The sequence below is a fragment of the Chaetodon auriga genome, chromosome 16 (assembly GCF_051107435.1).
Source record: "Chaetodon auriga isolate fChaAug3 chromosome 16, fChaAug3.hap1, whole genome shotgun sequence".
Lineage (NCBI taxonomy): Eukaryota > Metazoa > Chordata > Actinopteri > Chaetodontiformes > Chaetodontidae > Chaetodon > Chaetodon auriga.
In genome coordinates this window covers 16,504,595-16,525,061 of record NC_135089.1, presented here as the reverse complement: position 1 = coordinate 16,525,061, position 20,467 = coordinate 16,504,595, and the positions used below count along the sequence as shown (strand labels likewise).

Genomic DNA, 20,467 nt, shown 5'->3' with positions numbered 1-20,467 from the left:
AAGGAAATGATTCAAATCAGTCAGGTGAGTCAAAATTCCTGGTTCTGCTGTACATCATGGCCAAACAGTGCTCTCAGTCACCAGTGAGAATGGCCAGTTCAATCTGACACACTTTTCCTGTTTGACTGAAGTTGGATTTGATATTTTCCAAAACATTACCAAGTTGGAACCAAACTTCTAGTTCACCATGTTTGAGGCTTTTGGTAATGAGGATGGCTTTTCCTGACCCGCACACAAACTCACAGAGGACCATCTGTGAGCGTTGGCTGTCTGTTAATCCAACAACAAACCAGAATCAATTATTTATTTGAATCCTCTTAGTTAATTTGCCCCACAGTTGGCACAGGGTGATGTGAAGGATTTGCACTTTGCAGAGAAAGCTTATTGACTCTGCTGTGCCAGACCCTGTCAATCAATCCCAAATAGGCCCATTTTAGGTATGCAGTCATTATGCATGGGTCTGCTGCAGAGGCCTTATTACTGTGTTTATGGACGACTGAAACTGTATCTTTAAAGGAAAAATTGGCATTGACATTTGGGGAAATACGCTTATTTATATATTTTTTTAGCAAGACCTAGATGAGAAGGTCAACACTCTCATGCTTGTCTGTTCAATATGAAGCCCAAAATTAGCATAAATTAGAATAAAGACTGGAGTGAAAAAGCCAGTCCGGCTCTGTCCAAATATCACACTACACCAGGTCTGCCAGAAATGCCCCGAAAAAATCTGCTTCTAAAAACTCAGAAAACAGAACTATGGATGCAAATGCTGTTTGACTGTCTGTCTGTGTGTGTGTGTGTGTGTGTGTGTGTGTGTGTGTGTGTGTGTGTATGTGTGTGTGTGTGGACTGAAAGGGTTCGATTCGGTTTTGTAACTCGTGCTATTAGAAATAAATATTGCACAACAACAGACAAGCAAATATATATCAGAACAGGTCAGGTGATTTTATTACTGTGTGAATCTGCAGCTGAAATGACGTTGAAATTGGATTTGTCTGAAGATGTTCTGTCTGGAGATTGGATTCATCCAGACTGCAGGAGAAGGAGAGGCAGGGAGAGATTACCGCTGATTAGATTACATGTCAGGGTCGGATTACTTTCCGTTTGCAAGCCCACCAGCATGCAGGGAGAGGAATGAGAGCATTTTGATGCACACTGGTTGTGATGGTCATAATCTATGAATATTATTTATTTATGGAAGTTTTTTTAATCACTTCTGTCACTCTGAACTGTCCGACTCCAGATAGAGCAGGGAAGTGATTATATGGGTTGTTACAAAGGAAGCTGTCCTGATAAAGACAAAGAATACCAGTCAAACACTGAATAATGATAGCTTTATACTTGATTCCTGTCACATCATTTGATATGAAGGCATGCCCTCTATCATTTCTGGAGATTTTAAATTAAGGTTGAGTGAATGAATGAAACAGTTGGACATCTGCTGAAGTCCTGTAGCTGAAATGTGGTCTGCAGCTCAGTACGTGCAAATGAAGCTCTGATCCTAGATCTCCTAATCTTAGAGACATCCTTTGCATAGTGATGCAGGCATGAATAATGTGTGGGTTGTAATGGAGGCGGAGGACTAAACCATTCCTCTCACTTTCATCGCTCACTGTGTCTACAGGAACACAGACAGCAGAGCATCATCTGTGCTGGAAAGAGTAACCACACTCATATACTGGGAGAGAAATGAGGTATGAACTTCTGCTTTGACATTTGTGTGTGTGTGTTTTGAGACATACTAAGTGTGCTGCGGCTGCTGATATGACCCCACTTTTTGTATGATTGTATGTGTGTTGGCATGCACACTTGCGCACACGCAGTCAGAAGATGCCAGAGTGATCTGTTTGGCCTCTTTGTTTATGGAGCCGGGCCTTTCCTGCCCTCTGATGTGCGTGCTCGAGCCATGAATAGAGCTTTGTGTGCTGACGAACACACAACCTGTCCTCATGATCTGAATGCTGAGTCTATCTGATCAGTGAGTCAGGGAGACTGAGTGAGAGAGAGAGAGAGAGAGAGAATGATATGATGCTGTCAGTTCCTGCAAAACATTTGAGTCCCCATATGTGACTATGAGTAAAGGGGATGGCTATTGAGGTTAACAGAGCCTCCTCTCCTGTCTCCTTACTCGCAGCCTTTCTTCATATCTATGTGTACACACTATTTCTAATTTGGTAAGACCTGCAAGACCTTTACTGACTGTAAAGGAAGGCAGAGGGGAGAGGAGAAAAGAGCAGAGGACAGAAGCAAAGAAAACAGGAGAGGAGAGGAGAAGACAAGAGGAGAGAAGAAGAAGAGGAAGAAGAAGAGTCTTCGTTGAGTTTTTATTAAAAGCGACAGAACATCAGCGGAGGAGGAGAGAAATAAAAGTTCAGTTCAGCTCCCAGATTTCGGTCCATATGAGGGGGCGTGGCCTGCAGCGCAACGTCACTGATGGTTATATAGGCTGCAGCTGTGGCGGCGGGCTCGCGCTGCTGAGACAGGCAGAGCACTGAGGACCGGTGGCGCGCGCTCACAGACTCCCACTCAGCCACTCACACACACACACACACACACACACACACACACTCCCCAAACAAAGAGAAGCACGCGAGGCAGCACAGCATCCCACCCTTTCAGCCGCGAGCTCACTTGCAGAACCGCCCCCCCCATCCCTCTCAGACAGAACCGGTCCAGTCCGAAGCTCGAGCGCACAGATCCGACAATGACAACTAACGGCGCGTCTAACGGAACCAGCGACATGCTGCAGATCCAGTTCGGTCTAATCAACTGCGGGAACAAATACCTCACGGCAGAGACCTTCGGCTTCAAAATTAACGCCTCCGCCACAAGCATGAAGAAGAAGCAGATCTGGACTCTGGAGCAGAGCGGCGACGAGTCCAGCGGCAATGTGTTCTCCCTCAAATCACATCTGGGCCGGTACATCGCCGCCGATAAAGACGGGAACGTTACCGGAGACAGCGAGACCCCGGGCCCGGAGTGCCGGTTCATCATCACTGCCCATGACGACGGCCGCTGGTCCTTGCAGTCCGAAGCGCACGGCCGCTACCTGGGCGGCACCGAGGACCGGATCATCTGCTTCGCCCAGACCGCGTCTGTGGCGGAGAAATGGAGCGTGCACATCGCCATGCACCCGCAGGTGAACATCTTCAGCATGACGCGCAAGCGGTACGCGCACCTGAGCGCCAAGGTGGACGAGATTGCCATCGACCGGGACGTCCCGTGGGGGGTGGACTCCATGATCACGCTGGTGTTCCGCGAGCAGCGCTACCACCTGCAGACCTCCGACAACCGCTTCTTGAGGAACGACGGCGCGCTGGTCGCCACCACGGACAAGAGCACGGGCTACACGCTGGAGTTCCGCTCCGGCAAGGTGGCGTTCAGGGACTGTAGCGGCAAGTACCTCGCGCCCTCTGGGCCCTCCGGCACCATGAAGTCCGGCAAGAGCGCGCGCGTGGGCAAGGACGAGCTGTTCGTGCTGGAGCAGAGCCACCCGCAGGTCGTGCTCACCGCGGCCAACGAGAGGAACGTCTCCACCCGGCAAGGTGGGTGTGGTGGTCAGCTTGTGTGTGTGAGTCCGCTGGTATCTCATCCCCTGGCAGGGGAAGGGTTAAAGTGATGGAATGTCAGACTGCATCCCCCCTGCAGCCCACACACACACACACACACACACACACACACACACACACACACACACACACGCACCCTAAAGCAGCAGGATATGTAAATGGCCTATATATATGCTCAGACTTTTGTGTGTACACATGCTCAAATAATGACTCAAACACTAAAGGCCTGTAATGTATTAAAGTCCTCGGCCACAGCACACAGCATGTGATGCACACCATCACTTTAAATTTGATATCCTCTCTCTCCAAAGCCCAGACTAATATAAGCAGGATGGACAATAAGAGCTGGTGAAAGCACACAGGGTATTGTCCATGTTAGCTGTAAGTGTTTTCACTGGGTTTTCCAGACAGCTGACATGAACAGAGTGTAACAAAGAAGTCCTCGTCCTCTGAACACACATGCAGCATCATGTGCACGTGTGCCAACATTCAAATGTAAAACAGCCTCAAACTGGCAGGAGGCTGTACTGGCACAAAGCAGCTTAGAGGAGAGAAAGTAAATGCCAAAACGACACAATTCAAGCAGAAATACTATGAAAAATCCTCCGATCCAGATGTTTCATAAGAGCAGATACTCGGTGCCTGATTTATTCATCATGTGTTCAGGGTGATTGTCTGTATGGCAGCATTTCGCTTCACTTACAACATCCACTGTTGTTCTTATTCGTCAGAACTGAAATTAAAATGCCAAACTTTAGTCATCACCATTAACACTTATGATCGATCAAACAGAAAATCTGTCATCAGCTTTTAAGGCACACAGGCTACCCCAAACCAAAGCATGCGCTCTGCAGCTGTGTCATAAACAAGCTGGAGAGAAAAGCTGAAGCTTCAGACAGATTCATGCTTCTTCAGTCCAATATAAAAGCTTGTCCCTCCACCTTCTTCCTTCCTTCCTTTCTCCTTCCTTTTTCCATCTCTTTCACCCCGTCGCTCATTGTTCCTCTACCTTCTTTCTTTTCTGAAACTCATCATTTCCTCATCTCTCCCATCCTCCCTCCGCGTCTCCTCCTCGCCCCCTCCCCCACTCCTCCAGCCTCCAGGCCTGGATGCTGTGTGTCTGAGGTCATTATCAGTGGCATCCCTCATGTTGTTGATGGGTGTCTAAGTAGAAAGAAGACATATTGAAATGAATAGAAAGGCCTTGAATTTAAGGTCCCACTGAGCTCTTAAAAACCTCATTGAGTCAGCACAAAAACATCATCAACGTGATTTTGGTGGAACGCCTGAGGAAGCCGAGAGACAGTGGCAGTGACTGTCTGGTGTAATGAGTGATAGGAATATAGTAATTGATGCTCTTTAAGTCTATATTTAGCGCCTGGTCAGAGGAGCACACCAGTAAGAATACTGTGCGGTTTGGTGGTTTTTCTCGCTCTTTTCACAAAGTATGACCTGTCTATCCTTTTGTTGAGCCTGTTTGTTCTCTCTCCCTGCTTTGTTTACTTGTCCTGGGGATGTTTATCTACTTTTCTCTCTGTCACTTTTTCACCGTGGGTCTCGGACTCAAAATGGAGGCCGGTCTTGAAGGTGGAGGTTGCATTAAAGTGGGTCGCGACGGGGGAGCATTGTCAATGCTGAACTGATCTGTTTGAAATGGACGGCGTCCTCCGTAACGAGAGCATGAATTGCACTTTAATAATCCCTAAATGAGAAGCATGTCATTGCTCTCAGGGAGACATTTGGTTTAATCAGATTTAGTCTTTTCATTATGGAGGGTGGAACTTAGTGAAATGCAAACGCCCTGCGCCTACTCACACTCTAATACTTATTAAAATAATGACATTTATTTGAGACTTCTGTGTAATGAAGTCCTATGATGAATACAGTTTAGCACCCTGAATGGAAAACTAACTGGCATCCAGTCACTTTTTATGGAGCAATAGCAGCGTTCAACCTCTGATTACAGCTTTTAAATCTTCATTTCACAGCTGCGGGGCTGGTAAGACATTTGGGCTGGACTCACTTCAGCTCTGACAACTCTGATGGCCATCAGTCGGAATAAATATTCAGAATGGAAATCACCAATTGCAGCTCTGTACATTATTGATGCTCAAGGGGAAATATGCTGGATACATCAGTGCTGAAACAGACTATATGGAGCAGATCAGGTATCGGCCACATTAAAGGTGCTCTGTGGAGTTTTTTCTGTAAACAAACAAAAGTTATGTTTACATTCAGCGGTTCTCACCAGAACACAGTTTGTATATCAAGGAGGTGAAGCATTTCCATTTCTGCATTTAAAAAAAAAAAAAAAAGTGCACTGGTGTCACATCAGTACTTGATATCATTGGATGCCTTGACCGGAGAGTTCAGAATCGATATTGAGTAAGAAAAATCTGAGGTCAGTCTGAAGCCACGTGCAGGCTGGATGTCCTCTCTGCCCCGTCTGCCACCCCGCAGCTCAAAAACTGAATCTTTAGAGGAAGACCTCGTTCAACCCACCAACAACTGGATCCCTGTAATGTGGGATTAAGTTCTGAGTGGAATTAAACTGGCTCCACATGTGTTTCAGACCGACAGCTGCTATTTGCCTGGCAGACCTGAGCCAAGATGGCAGCTGAAGTTGCTGGCTTTCATTAGCAGCCGGAGGTTTTTGACATGAGCGAGCTCGAAGTGGGACAGTCCAAAAGCTGCTTTGTCCAATCAAACCGGCTAGCTTTGGGACTCGTAATTGATTTTAATAGATCGTGGTGGAGATCCAGTTTAGATGTCCAGAGTCAGGACTGTCAATTGATTGAATCAGAAATGTTGTTATTTATTTCTTCCACATCTGTCATCATTGCTTCTATACTTCCTGATTCAATAATAACCGGAAAGCAGGCTTTTAATTAGCCAACATGTTCACATTACCCCCCAGCTGCATGATGCTATGAAGTGATCCTATTTTTGAATTTCAACCAAAACCCTTAAATAAATCCTTGACATTCAGCATGCAGTCTCGTCATGTAGGCTCCTCTTGTGTCAGCTGTCCTCTAATTTGTGCTCGCACCATCATAACTGCCATTAACCCGACCCTTGCTCGTCTCTGGACATCCACTCTCCTCTTCCCTGGAAACAGTGATAATCGCAAATTCCCTGAGACGGTTTAACGACCCTCATATGGACTGAGACACAATTATCAGTCCGTTAGCCTGGAGCTCAATGGCCTTTTAAGTGGCCTGTTCTACCCCCAAACTGTGGTGAACTGTGAGAGGGAATACTGAGTTTGTCAGCTAAGTGGATGAAAGCCCATCATGTCCTGCTACTGGTGTGACCACCGGGTGCTGACTGGTCCTTGAAACTGATGGTCATATCTGCCTCTGAGAAGGCTGAGGTGAGCTGGAAGCTGATCCCTGTTGGGACTGAGCTGCTTTTTGGGTCAAATATTTAACATCTGATGATCAGGCAGTAAGGCACCTTGAATGTGTTCTAGTTGCATCCTGCAACTAACCTCCCGTCTATTCATTTGAAACTGGATTTACTGGATTTTGTATGAATCTATGAGATCTCTGAGTTAGATGAGAGGGTTGATACTGTCAGTCTGTTTGACATAAGGCGAGAGCCAGTTAGCTTGGCTTAGCATAAAGGCTGGAAACGGGGTAAACTGCCAGCCTGGCTCTGTCCTGTACTAAGAACCATTGTGCAAAAACAACTATTTGTAGTTTTACATGGGGTTATGTGAGGGATCTTTTCTTGGTGAGGAATAGTGACTTTGTGTTGGATGTCACTGCATCCAGCCAAAAAATAGCCACACAACCCCCGAAAAATACAAATAGTCGTTTTTTGGATTAGAATTAGTGAGATATCGTGTTAATTAATGCACTTCCTTTGTTCAGACAGAGCCAAGCTAGCTGTTTCCCCCTGTTTCCAGTCTTTGTGCTAAGCTAAGCTAACCAGCAGCGAATGAGCTTTTTTCTCACAATGTCTAAGTCTTCTTTAAAAGCAGACTTTTGGAGGTTACAGCCCATCTTTGTTCAGCTCAAAGCATACAATCACATTCAGATTTCATGTAAAAATGTGTCATATGTGCAGCTTCGACTGCTCGGAAAGCACCTGCTGAATATAATCTGACGACGGCTGACTGGCTGGGCTTTTTGCAGACTCCAGTGCAAATGTGTTGAAAGTGTTGAAAAGCAGTCATCACGTCAAATCAGAGTTATAATCAGACTTTAAATCGCGGATTGTGTCGTGTGTGGTTAAAGGAGACAGACAGAAACTGTGGCTCCATGTTGTGTCTGGCCATGATTCAGGCCCTGACACCCAGTCCGTATCCTTCACCCCCCCGCCTCGCTGGCAGGAAATGAGACATGAGACACACAGCTCCGACCTTGGCTGGTGTGTGTTAATCCCTGCAGGGTAAAGGGTGATGATTTGCTTCCTCTATAACACACACACACACACACACACACACACACACACACACACACACACCCCGATAGGAAAAAAAAGAACGGATGCAGTGAATTTAAGCATCCTTGGTAGTGTTTGTTGACTGTGACCTTAAATGTGTTTATAGACCCTCAGTTTGTGTGTGTGTGTGTGTGTGTGTGTGTGTGTGTGTGCGTGTGTGTGTGCGTGTGTGCGTGTGTATGTACGCCATGGGAGCCCCAGGGAACCTCTCCTCCTTTATGTCGTCTACTTTATTATAGGTTAGGCTTCTGGTCTCCAGTGTGTCATTCTGCTCCTCTCTGGGTGTGTCTCCTCACTAATGCCCTCTAACTCACACTCCGACTGTACTTCGGTTGATTTTTGCACCACACTGAACACAGAATGGAGTTGAGATCAATTCACCAAAAGATTTGGGACATCCCCAGGCACAATACTTGCATGTCTGACCTCCTTTTTCTTGCATTTGTGTGAGGAAATGGGGGTATGAGAGCCGTGTGTGTTCAGTGTGTCCATACTGTATGAGCGGCGGTGTTACAGTCGGCACAGTATTTGGTGTGTAGGCTGGCTGCTCTGTGCTGTGTGTGTGTGTGTGTGTGTGTGTGTGTGTGTGTGTGTGTGTGTGTTTGGATCAGAACAAAGGCTGATGATCTGGCTCCCTGTTCGTGCCCCAGCTGGTCGCCTCCTCGGTCAGCCTTGCTGAACAATAGGAGACGCACACAAACACACACACAATTGCACTTGATACAATCGCGTGCGTTCACAGCAGGCCTCCGGTGCTGCTTCACAGTAACCGGGGCCAACAATCTGTGCCTGCCGCCATCAGGCTGAATGCGGTGGGCGGGGTGGACAGAAAGATACAGGGACTGTTTTCAAGAGTGTGTGTGTGTGTGTTCTGCGTTTGGTGTGGTTTGGGTGGATTCTGTGTGTGTGGTCACCTCCTCTGGTGTGGTTTGCTGAAGAGGGACACTGAGTGCTCATAGTTCACTCATGCTTGTGTGTAAGTGCAGACCCTCTTCCCTCCTCCTCCTCCTCCTCTTCCTCCATTAACCCTGTGAGCTTCACAAAGTGATCAGTATAGACATATCTGGGCACAAACACACACAGATGAAGCCTGACAGGCCTCTCTCAGGGTCATGGCTGAGGCTGTGCAGGCTTCAGGGTGAGTGTTTTGTCTGCGTCAGTCTACGTTCATGTTGTGTGTGTGTCTAAACTGAAGAGATGAACACTTCCTCCTTGCCGCTGTTTGTCCAGTACAACAGTCAAATATCATTGAAATTCTTTTAAAATGTTCAGCTGTGTGAATTGTCTTGTTGAGGACAATAAGAACCTCTTTGATCGAATCCAAAATGATTCACATATAGAGGATCTATTAGAGGAGTGATCCATTCAAACCAGCTCGGTGGCAGAATTAAACAGTGTTGTGCGGTGCAGTATGTAAAGTGAGCCTTTTGTTAGATGGTTTATTTCCATATAGTGAAATTCTCGTCTTTCCCAGGATGATGACTTTAACTAGTCTGGAGTTTTGCATAGTTTAGAAACCGTTCAACCAGCTGACCTCCACACAGTCTGAACACTAACAGAAAGATGTTTGCTTTTATCAGTAAATGTAAATCGTGTACCAATTATGATTTTAGAGTATAGTTAGTAGCTCTGTCAGCCCTGAGTGACTTTTACAGCTCATCTTTAAACAAAACAAGCTTAAAAGCACACTTAAAAAAGAAATAGCTTGGGGGGAATATACTTATTTACTTTCTTGCCAAAGTCAGCTGAAATCGGTACCAGTTTGACATCTGCAAGAAAAAAAACAGCCTGCAGCTACTTAGCGTAGCTTAGCATAAAGACTGGAAACAGGGGGAAACAGCTAGCCTGGCTGTGTCCATGTAACACTGTCTACCAGCCCCTCTAAAGTTCACTAATATATATATACTAACGATTTTTATCTGTCTTGTATGTATCAAACTCGTATCTGTTCAGAAACTAAATAGTAAAAAAGACGATTTGCTGTACGACTCCATTATTTTTCCTTGATTGATTAATTGGTGATATTTAAAGAATGGGTTCGTCGTATTTTTCAGATTTGAATAATGAGCATTAGCATTGTAGCATTGTGTAATAATCATGATGGTGAGTCAGTAGTACGCTGTCAGTTTCTGGTGTGTGAAAGCACTCAGCAGATGGTTCTCTCCCTCCCTCCCCCCACACTAATAAATGGGCTGTCCTGTGCTACTGTATGAGGTGTGTGTGTGCGTTGGCGGAGCAGGATTAGAGCAGAGTTCAGGGATGTGACGGATGATCCTGGAGGCGAGCACAGTCTGACCCTCTTTTCTCCTCATTTTTCCTCCTCTGCTCCTCCTCTAATGTGTTCCTTCAAGCCCTCCTTGTCTGTTGGAGCTAAACTCACATTTCGTCTTCTTTGCCGCCCCCCCCAACACACACGCACACACACACACACGCCACCACCATGTGGTTCCCATTATGGTCAGTTAGATTTTCCTTCTCAATCTTCAGTCTGTGTGTGTGAATGTGTGTGTGTTGCGTTGTGTGCATCCTCACATAGTTTTGCAGAAACTCAATATGTCCGCAGAGGCCAGAGTTCCCGAGCTGACTTTAGCAAACACTCCACGGGAGAGGAGTGATGCATATTTTCCTTTTTTTTCGTCTGTTTCAGACACAGTGACTAACACCTTCTGTCAGGCTTTTCTCTGACGAGGATCTTTAATGTGAAGCACACCTTTGGCCTCAGGTGGAGATGAACAGTGTACAGCTTGTAGTGAGACACCGTGAGTACTGACTGAGGACACTGGGACACTGTTAGAGACTGTATGACAATTATTATTGGATTATTGAGTGAGGCTGAACTTTATGGTTGACTTTTTTTAAAAGCGAGGTCCTCAGAGTCCTTCATCTTTTCTTTGGCCTTCTGTGGATCCTCTACTTGACTTTTAGCTGCACAAAAATCTAATGAATTGCCTCAAGTGATGTCACTGGAGTCAAAATACTGTAAATAAATGAGTAGATAAATAATGGTCTACATAACCTCCCCCCAAAATAAATTTCTTACAGTCCCTCAGTTGAAAATGTCATGACCAGAGGACATACCTCCAATTTTGAAAGCACATGATTGTTTCTTATCAGCAGCGTTTTAGGGCAGATTTTCCTGTTCAGTGTGTTCAACATGACCTCTGCTGCCAGCTCACCTCGGCTGTGCGAGAACAAGAAGCATGGAAAAATGAGATGAGGTGGGGGGAGGGTGTCACACATGAGGAGGGAGACGGATGGGGAACACATGAGCGTGCTGGTTTGTTTTCTCGAACACGTCTTTCTTTCTCTCTCCGTCTCGTTCTCTGCCTCACTCTGCACACATTTACACAGCAGCCCAACGGACAGTCCATCTCTCTGTCTCTCTCTATCCAGCCCTCCAGATATAGGCCTATGACCTCATAATATATAATAGCATGCTTTGTGCTGCATGAAGTGTGTGTGTGTGTGTGTGTGTGTGTGTGTGTGTATGTGTATGTATTCATAGTTCACTCATGGTTGTTTACCTTGCTCTTAAGTGCCTCATTGGAGTTGATGTCATTTTAATGAGGTCTGGTGTTCTGCACACATACAGGCGGGTGTATGGACACACAGATATGCACGGGGGCCTTTGGACTATAGATTTAGTATCTGTAGCAAGAGCCACAACTCTTAAATATAATATTGTCATTAGTGATTGATCTGTTTTTGCTTGTTTAATTTGATTTCCTGTTTACGTTATCTTATGACAAAATATCTGCAAAAAAATGTGACACTCCAATCAGCCTCAGCTGTACGTTGTGTCCAGTGCTAATTAATACATGTTATGATGCTAACATGCTAAACCAAGATGTTAAATGTGACCTTCATGATGGCTAAACTTCAGCATGTTAACATTGTCACTGTGACCATGGTAATGTTAGCATTTAGCTCAAGAGTGGCCTCACTAAATTCAGTGATTATCAGAACTGTTGCAGATTAATTTCCTGTTAATCGATTAACTTTAAGTTCTGCATTCATGGTAGATGCCAGTGTGTGTGTGTGTGTGTGTGTGTGTGTGTGTGTGTGTGTGTGTGTGTGTGGGGTTTGTGACCATCCACCATGACAACTAATCCTTTGAACTCTAGTGGGGTCTGTCTGGACAGATGTGTGTGTGTGTGTGTGTATGTGTGTGTGTGTGTGTGAAATCCTTTACTAATCCATGCTTTCTGATGTTGCTCATTTAGTAGGTCTGAGCCTGACCAGAGGATGTGTGTGGGTGTGTGTGTCAGAAGCCGTTTATACCTCATTAAGTGTGTGTGTGTGTGTGTGTGTGTGTGTGTGTGTGTCTGTGTGTCTGTGTGTGTCTGTGTGTGTCTGTGTGTCTACATCTGGACTGTTAGCTGTTAACTGTCATCCTCTGTGGTTATTTGCATCCTCCACATGTTCACATCCTCGACTGACCCATTAGCCTGTAACCTCTAACCACTCCTCCGCATCTGACCCCAACCAGGTATGGACCTGTCAGCCAATCAGGACGAGGAGGGCGACCAGGAGGTGTTCCAGGTGGAAATTTGTCGTGAAAACAGGAAATGTGCATTCCGGACCGCCGCAGGGAAATACTGGACCCTGACTGCTAACGGCGGCCTGCAGTGCACCGCTTCCACCAAGTAAGCATCACACCCATCACTGAATCTCTCCTCCTCTACTCTACACAAACTTCAAATCCACCACACCTGCCCCAATGTGTCTGCTCACTCGCTAACCGGAGGCAGTGATTGTGTGTGAGAACCTGATACTGGTCCGTCACAGCTCCTGGTCTGTAGCCCCCTTTGGTAATTTGAGTTTACTTAAGAGTTTTGTGTGTATTTGATGGTGTGTGTGTGTGTGTGTGTGTGTGTGTGTGTGTGTGTGTGTGTGTGTGTGTGTGTGTGCGTGCAGTGGGGGGTGGATGATGTGTGGGAGGTGAAGAGTGAGTGATCTCACGTCATGGCTGTGGCATGTTGTGGGAGATGAAGTGCATTTGTGTGCGACCTCAACCTGTAGAGAGTGATTTTCTTTAATGTGCAGTGGTGCTGTCCAGCCCGAGTGCTGGCTGTTAACCCCTGAACTTCGACCTTTGACCCTCTGCTCCTGAACGATTTCACTGTGAGGCCCCCAAACAGATGCGGGAGTAGAAGCTTATACTCCCTTGAGTATTAAATAGAGTACTTGTGTGACCTTTATTTTGAAAATCTGTGTTTTTAATGCACAGATAGAAGCTGCAGATGTAGTATAAGTACAGGAGTGAAGTGTCCTGAGTTAACTCTGAGGCTGACACCCCTCCATTTTTCAAGCATAGTCAGAGCAGAGACAGTCATGGACACACTGCAGAGCGCTCCGCAGGAAGTACACCAAATTCCTCCATCACATTCTTGAGATTCGACTCGCTGCAGTCCTCGCTGATTAAACCACAGAAATGTTTTCTTTCACCAAGTCCTCTTGTGGTTTGAGGAGAATGTTTCAGAGCGTCTCTAATAAAAGCGAGGCAAAATGATCGTTGACTCCAGAATGTGACGAGGAAATAAAACTGTCCTCCGTGTCGAGTGAAAGGATTAACAAGGTGCTCAATTCAACTGAACCAAAGACTACAAGTGAGGCTTATCCCTCCACCCTGAGCCCACCTATCCAATTACCCAGCAATTACTTGTGTTCTGGATGGAGCAGCTGGTTTTCTGAACAGAGCTGAATGTGACACACAGGTGCTACTGGAATCCTAACTGCCATGTAAATTACCCCTCTTCCCTCTCACGTCTTTACTTTCTCTCTCTCTCTCTCTGCAGGTCTGCTAATTGCTACTTTGACATTGAGTGGCGTGGGAAGAGGCTGACTCTCCGGGCTGCTAATGGGAAATACGTCGCCGCCAAGAAAAACGGCCAGCTCGCAGCCACCATCGACTCTGCCGGTCGGTGAGATTTTGTTGATTCAGCCGTTCAGAAAGTGACACGTTAGCTAACTGATTTACTTCTCAGCAGCGATGGGGGATTTCAACACAGTGAGGGAGCAGGAATGAAATCATGGCAGCATGTTCCAGTTGTCTGGGCTTCAAAGGCTCCAGCGTTCATGAGCTGAGCGGTTCTGTTTCGTAACAGCAGAACGTGGCTGTTTACTCTGCGAAGAGTCGGCTTTGTTGGAGTCTTTCCGTTTGTTCCTTTTGCCACGTTCTCGCTGCTTTTCTGTTTGAAGTTAATCGCGTTGATGGGAAACATTGTGAGAAAACTCCTGAGTGTGCAAAGACACCGAGGAGGCTGCACGGTGACGCCAGAACAGTGCTGGGAAGCAACATGTACTCAAACACAAACATTTCTATTTTATGCAACTTTGTACTTCCACTCCACTATATTTATCTGACAGCTATATTTACTACAGTCATGCGTCAACAATAATGTCATATATTATATATGTCACAGGCCACATTTTACTGTAGGTCAAGTACTTTTACTTAGTTTCTATTTGTACATTTTACTGTTGATCCTCATGTAGTTTTTCGTTGTAATGTAGTATGTATACATTAATGGTACTTTCATGTAAGTAAAGGATCGGAGTACTTCTTCCACCCCTGCACCAAAATATCGTATTATTTGTGCCCCAAAAACAAAAACCTTAATGCATCTTTCACATCCAGGCACATGTAAAGTATGTGCTTATTACCATGCCCACATATTAACTGAAGGTGAAGCCATGCAAACAGACTTGAAGAGTCTTAGTCTTTGTGCTAAGCTAAGCTAACCTGCTGCTGGCTGTATCCTTTCAGTGAATGGACAGATATGTGAGTGGAATTTATCTTCTCATCAACCTCTCAGCAAGAAAGCAAACGTCAAAGTCTTCCTTTAATAACACCAGCTCATTATATTATTACAGCACACTCTGCTGCATGAAACAGGCCCCATGTCAGCAAACAGATCAGACGATGCACTGATTATAAAGTGGCCTGTGTTGGCACTGGAGGATCAAAGCTGAAGCTTTCGCTTTGTGCTGTCAGCTACCACTGTGCTCTTTTTAGGGCAGATTTGAAGCCAAGCTGCTTTGCATACATTTTTAATGAGATGTATAAAAACTCAGCACTTTAAGCTCAAGCAGTGAGCTAATATATGAAGTTGCTCTTGCAGAGCAGTGTGAGTGTTTCGAAAGTGCAGATTTTGGCATTTTAGGCATGAGAACCAGTGTTTTTGGGAACCAGTGTGTGTAATCGAATGTATCATGACCAATTATTTAAGCACACAGTGAAAAAAACTGCTGAGGTTGTCACATGCTCACAGTATTTCCAGTAAACACGCCTCGTCCTTTGTCTGTCTCCAGGTGAGTCTGAGGAGTTCATCATGAAGCTGATTAACCGCCCGATCATCGTGCTGCGTGGGGAGCACGGCTTCATCGGCTGCAGGAAGGTGACGGGGACGCTGGACTCCAACCGCTCCTCCTACGACTACTTCACCATGGAGTTCAGAGATGGAGCCTACAGCCTGCAAGGTCAGTTCAGGTGTTCAGCTGACAGCAGCTGGACGGTCAGTGTCTTGCCGAAGACATGTTGGCTGTTGTGTGTTGAATGTAAACCTACACATGTGGCAGCATTAAGCAGGCGCAGAGAGGTACTGCTTGTCGGAGCATGTGGAGGGACCTCCTGCAGGCATACAAGGGATTAAATCATTCAGGGATTCTCATTATGGGTTTACTCACTCATGAGGCGTTTATGCCAAAAAGAGGGATTTGATTCGGGTAATTTCCACGCCTTCTCATTATGTAATTCAAACAAAGACATTTTTTAAGCCCAAGCTTTTGTTCCCTCCTCCATTTGTTCACACCCTTCCTCCTTCTTTGTGCCACATGATACCTTCTTCTTCTTCACTCCCTTTCCTCTTTCTTTAATCCACCCGGTCCCTCTCGTCTCGTCTCCTCCTGCAGACTCGACGGGTAAATACTGGATGGTGGGTAACGAGCAGTCGGTGGTGAGCAGCAGCGACACACCCGTCGACTTCCTCTTCGAGTTTTGCGACTACAACAAGCTGGCCATCCGCCACTTCGCCGACAACAAGTACCTCCGCGGGGACCACGCCGGCGTGCTGAAGGCCAACGCCGACGACCTGGAGACCGCCACGCTCTGGGAGTACTGAGGGAAGCGTGGATGCGGTCGCCCACTGCTGCGATGCTGATGGATGAATGAAGCATGGCGACGCAGCACTCCCCACCCTTACATCTATCCCCCCCACTCTCCTTCCAGTCCTGATATTATATCCTGTACTTATGACTTTATATGTTGATAAACTGCACAGAGAGAAAAGGAAGGATGAGAGAAGAAGGAAGGAGACACTCCTTTCTCTCCTGCCTCCCTTTCCTTCCCTTCATCCTTCCTTCCTCCCTTTCCCAACTCTGCTCTGCAGCGCCGACCTTTACCTGTTGCCATAGTTACCGTGGGGCTGTGCACTTTTTTCTGCTCCGATCTGGTTCGCTGCTCGACCTGTCACTCACTCCCTCCTCGCCTTACGATTGGGCCGTCCCTCTCCCAGAGCAGAGCAGAGCCACGTTTAAAGAGCCCCCCCCCCCCAGTTGACCCCTCGTCTTTGTACTTGTCTCTATTGTGTGTGTGAGCAGCACATGGTGGCAGTATTTATGGTATCTGACCCGGTCTGCTAGATCTGTTTCTACCTGATCTAATCTCCCAAAACAGACCCACTGCTGGGTAAAGTCCTCTTCAGTGGCTTCCTGTCAGCTGCAGAGGGTCTGTTTTTGTGCGGTTGGGTCGGGTGGAGGCAGATTTGGTGCTCCCGTCAGACCAGGCCTGGTGTGTTTGTTTTGACGAGCAGGCCCCGGTGCCTCCGTGTGATGACTCTGTGATATAACTGGAGTGGATCTGATGATCTGATGATAAAGGTGATGTAACTGATGGGTTCACCCCCCGCCTCTTCATCTCAAATGTAAAATAGTCAAATGTAAACCAGTCTCCTGTGTCGTTCTCTAGCTGTGTTCTCATTGGTCGGCGGGCATTTTCCTTGACCAAACAGGAAGTAGGAAGTTCAAACATTTGTCCCCCTCCCACCCCCCACAAGCTAAACCTATTGTCCTGAGAACAGTATAAAGAAAATAAAGTTAAAAATGGTGCGCACACACGCGTTAACTGCACTCACCTGTGTTACTGGAGGAAAAGCACTCGTTGACACACACTTGGATTCGTTTCTTTTTCTATGTGCAAGGCACAGGCATTATCATGGGTAGCCATAGCAACTGGAGTGAAATTTCTAGAGCCTTTTGAAAGCTGCTTTTTGGGTCCTTCAACCAAACTTAGACCTCAGCCTTTATCGACACCAAACCAGCTGATGCTGGATTAACAAACCGTCATCTCACACACACAACTGACCAAACTGGAACCTGGTGCTACTAACTCGCGACACGCTAAGAAATACTGCAGCGCCGTCGAGCGTCTCACACACCGTCTGGACCAGCAGATCGTGATTTCCTGCCACGTCTCTGCCCTTGAGAGCCTCACTCTGTAACTTCAAGGGCTGCCAAGAGTTAATGACCTAATCCTGCTTCTTCTTTGGTTTTAATTTCTGTCTGAACTCTGAGAAGTATCAGGACAGCCTTCTCAGTGAGAAACGACCAAATTGTTTTTGTTTTTGTTGGATTTTTCTGTTCCCGGCTCGTTGGTGAAGGTGGCGAAGCGATATGTTTAAAAAAAAAAAAAAAGAAAAAAAAAGAGTAGAAGCAGACTTTGAATTTGTCGTCCATTTAACTGAAACATCTGTGACGCAGTCATGTAGCACATTGCACCCATAGATCCTTTGATTCTCTGCCCTTCAGCGGCTTGCTTTCTCCATTACACATTAAGCAGCAGAGATTATCTTGGCACCGGGCCCTGTATTATCGGGCTCTTCCACCCATCATTGCAATCATCATCAAGCATTCCTCTGATGTGGAAATCAGTATGGAAAACCAATCATTGATTGTAGCCAGCTCCTCACCAACTCCGCTCAGTTTCCTCTCTGAGGGTCTTTCATGAAGCGTTGAGAATCTCAAGCGAATGAAAGGAGTGGTTATCCTTGGAGAAAAGTGTCTCCAAGGTAGCCAAGGCCAAGGCTTAGACAAACGGATGTGGAAGGGTAAACATGTGGTAATGACTGTGCCTTACTCTTGAGTTTTTGGGCAGTTGGAAAATAAAAGATTTGAAAAAAAGAAGAAGAAAGTCCACATCTTTGCTTTGTATAACTGGAGCTTTCTTTTTGTATTATGATTTTGTATAATTTTTTGATATTGTGGATTAATCTCTCTCGTGCCATTGGTTCACCTGAAACCCAACGACCAATAAAACTGGGATTTGGAATGCTATGTGCCTGTATTGTTTCTTTTAGTCCTTGCTTTTTGAGTTTCACTCATTGTTCCCATTATCAAACGACCAATACATTTAGCTAAAACAGTCACATCACACACAGATTCTATCAGCAACAGCCAACTAGCTAGTTAAGCTAACATTAGCCTGTTAAGATGGAAACTCTTGCCTCCAGATGACTTTTCAATGTTGCCAACTACATTGTTTTAAAATGAGAACTGTACAAGACATGGACATAAAGACGCAGCATCGTTCTTGTACTGCAGACAGATTTAGTTTTAGTAAATATGTACGATCCAACTGTTTTTCCATTCTAACATAACCTTGTTTAGCTGCTTAGCTTAACTTTACATTATGTTAGATTTGCTTGTATTTTACATTTAAGATTTAATGTTACAAGAGAAATTAATGTAACATGAAATGCTTCTGGGTCGTGGAAGTGATGCTGGATTACAACTGCAATATGCTAGTTAGCCAGACATGCTAATGTTGGCTCCTCACACTTTTGCTATTTACTTTTGTATTTTTTAAATAAATATATTTATATGTTTAAGTTAAAAAAAAAGCACTGCACATTCAAAATCATGAAACACTGCTTCAACATGCTGAGAAACTCAAAGCTCGACAAACCTGCCGAGCATCATTGTTCGGGAAGCATTAGCAAACTGCCAACTGGAAAATTACAGATATTTTGTGCATCATTGTGCGGATTTTCTTTGAACATGACATGACAGGAAATTCATATTTTCCCTGAACCTGACATTTGGCTACTTCAGGAGACCAGTGAAATCTTGAATTGGACTTCAAGTGTAGGCAGGGCTTCACAGACCGCAGAGGTCCTGTGAGGTGGATGAGCGTCAGGATTTAAACTCTTGTTTGGTCTTGATACCTATGAAACACGATGGCAGTCATAATCCCACCTGCGTAGCTCTGGAAACCCAGCCTTTTCTCGCTCATTTCTCATATAATCGCAGTGCTTCATTCTTGGTCTCCTGCCAGTTTCTGACCACAGCGGCTCCATGTGCTGTCCCACTTACACACACATACATGGAAACACACACACTTTTTCCTGTCTCCTGAATAGAGCCTTTGTGTTGAAACATTTATTCTAGTGCAGAGAAAGGGCAACCCCCTCTACAGATTCACACACACACACACACGAACACCATCCAGGGAGGTAATGTAATGATGGAGCCTCCAGAGCAGGTCCCTAAGCCCCCCTACCCCCCCACCTACCCTTCAGGCTTGCAGATCCCAGAGGAACACCCAACATGGCAAAACAAACACACACCACCCCTCCATCTAATCTCCTCCCCTGTGCTGCTCATGTCCCCCTCCCACCTAATCCTTTCCCCTCTCTCTGCCTGCTCGAACCATCTCTTCCCATTAATCCTCCATACTGCCTCTCTCCCACTGATTTTTCCTCCCCTTTTTCCTCCTCCCTCATTCTGCTGAAAAGATGAGTCACTGAAAATATGACCCAGATCCCAGAAATGGGTGCAGTGGTTTGTGGGTAAAATGCCAGGCTGCAGGCTGAGCCGGCCCTCTGTCTGTCTCTCTGTCTGTCTGTCTCTCTGTCTGTCTCTCTGTCTCTCTTTCTCTCTCAGAACAAATGAACGAGTGAGGAGAGGCGAGGCAGGGAGAGATGGGGGGAGGGTTAAGGGAGGGAGGAGTGGCTGTGTGCGAAATGGCCGCCATCTCCGCCCACATCTGAGTCCCCCCCCCACACCTCAACCGGTCCTCTTGTTCCCATGGAAACACCAGCTGTTACAAGCTCTGAATCAAAGAGGCGAGTGAGGGAGTGAGTGGCGTCGTTAGGGGCAGAAATGTCAAAAACCTTCATTATATCCAAATGCAGGCTGATGGAGGCGTAGTTAGACTTGTGTGGTTGGAAGGGGTGGGGGTGCGCAGAGCTTTGTGGGGTTAGGATGGGGAGCCCTGGGGAGCAGCGGGAGGAGGAGGAGGAAGTGGGCCTTTGATCAGAAAAGACCACATCATTGAGGAAACAGCACAAGGCCGAGCTCTGCTGAACTACCCCGAGTCTTTCCTCCTCTTCTATTCCTCCCACCGACTCGCCTGCAGAGGAAGAGTACATGTATTCACCTTCCCTCTCATC

General features: G+C 46.1%; 1 protein-coding gene across 1 annotated transcript; it reads left to right on the top strand.

Annotated features, from left to right (window-relative positions):
- The first annotated feature begins 1,614 nt into the window (after positions 1 to 1,614).
- fscn1a (fascin actin-bundling protein 1a) lies at positions 1,615 to 18,350 on the top strand. The gene is made up of 6 exons (XM_076752041.1): positions 1,615 to 1,694; positions 2,135 to 3,545; positions 12,508 to 12,664; positions 13,817 to 13,938; positions 15,333 to 15,500; positions 15,933 to 18,350. The coding sequence occupies exons 2-6, from the start codon at positions 2,705 to 2,707 to the stop codon at positions 16,139 to 16,141; spliced, it is 1,497 nt and encodes a 498-aa protein (XP_076608156.1). The 5' UTR covers positions 1,615 to 1,694; positions 2,135 to 2,704; the 3' UTR covers positions 16,142 to 18,350.
- Positions 18,351 to 20,467: the final 2,117 nt, after the last annotated feature.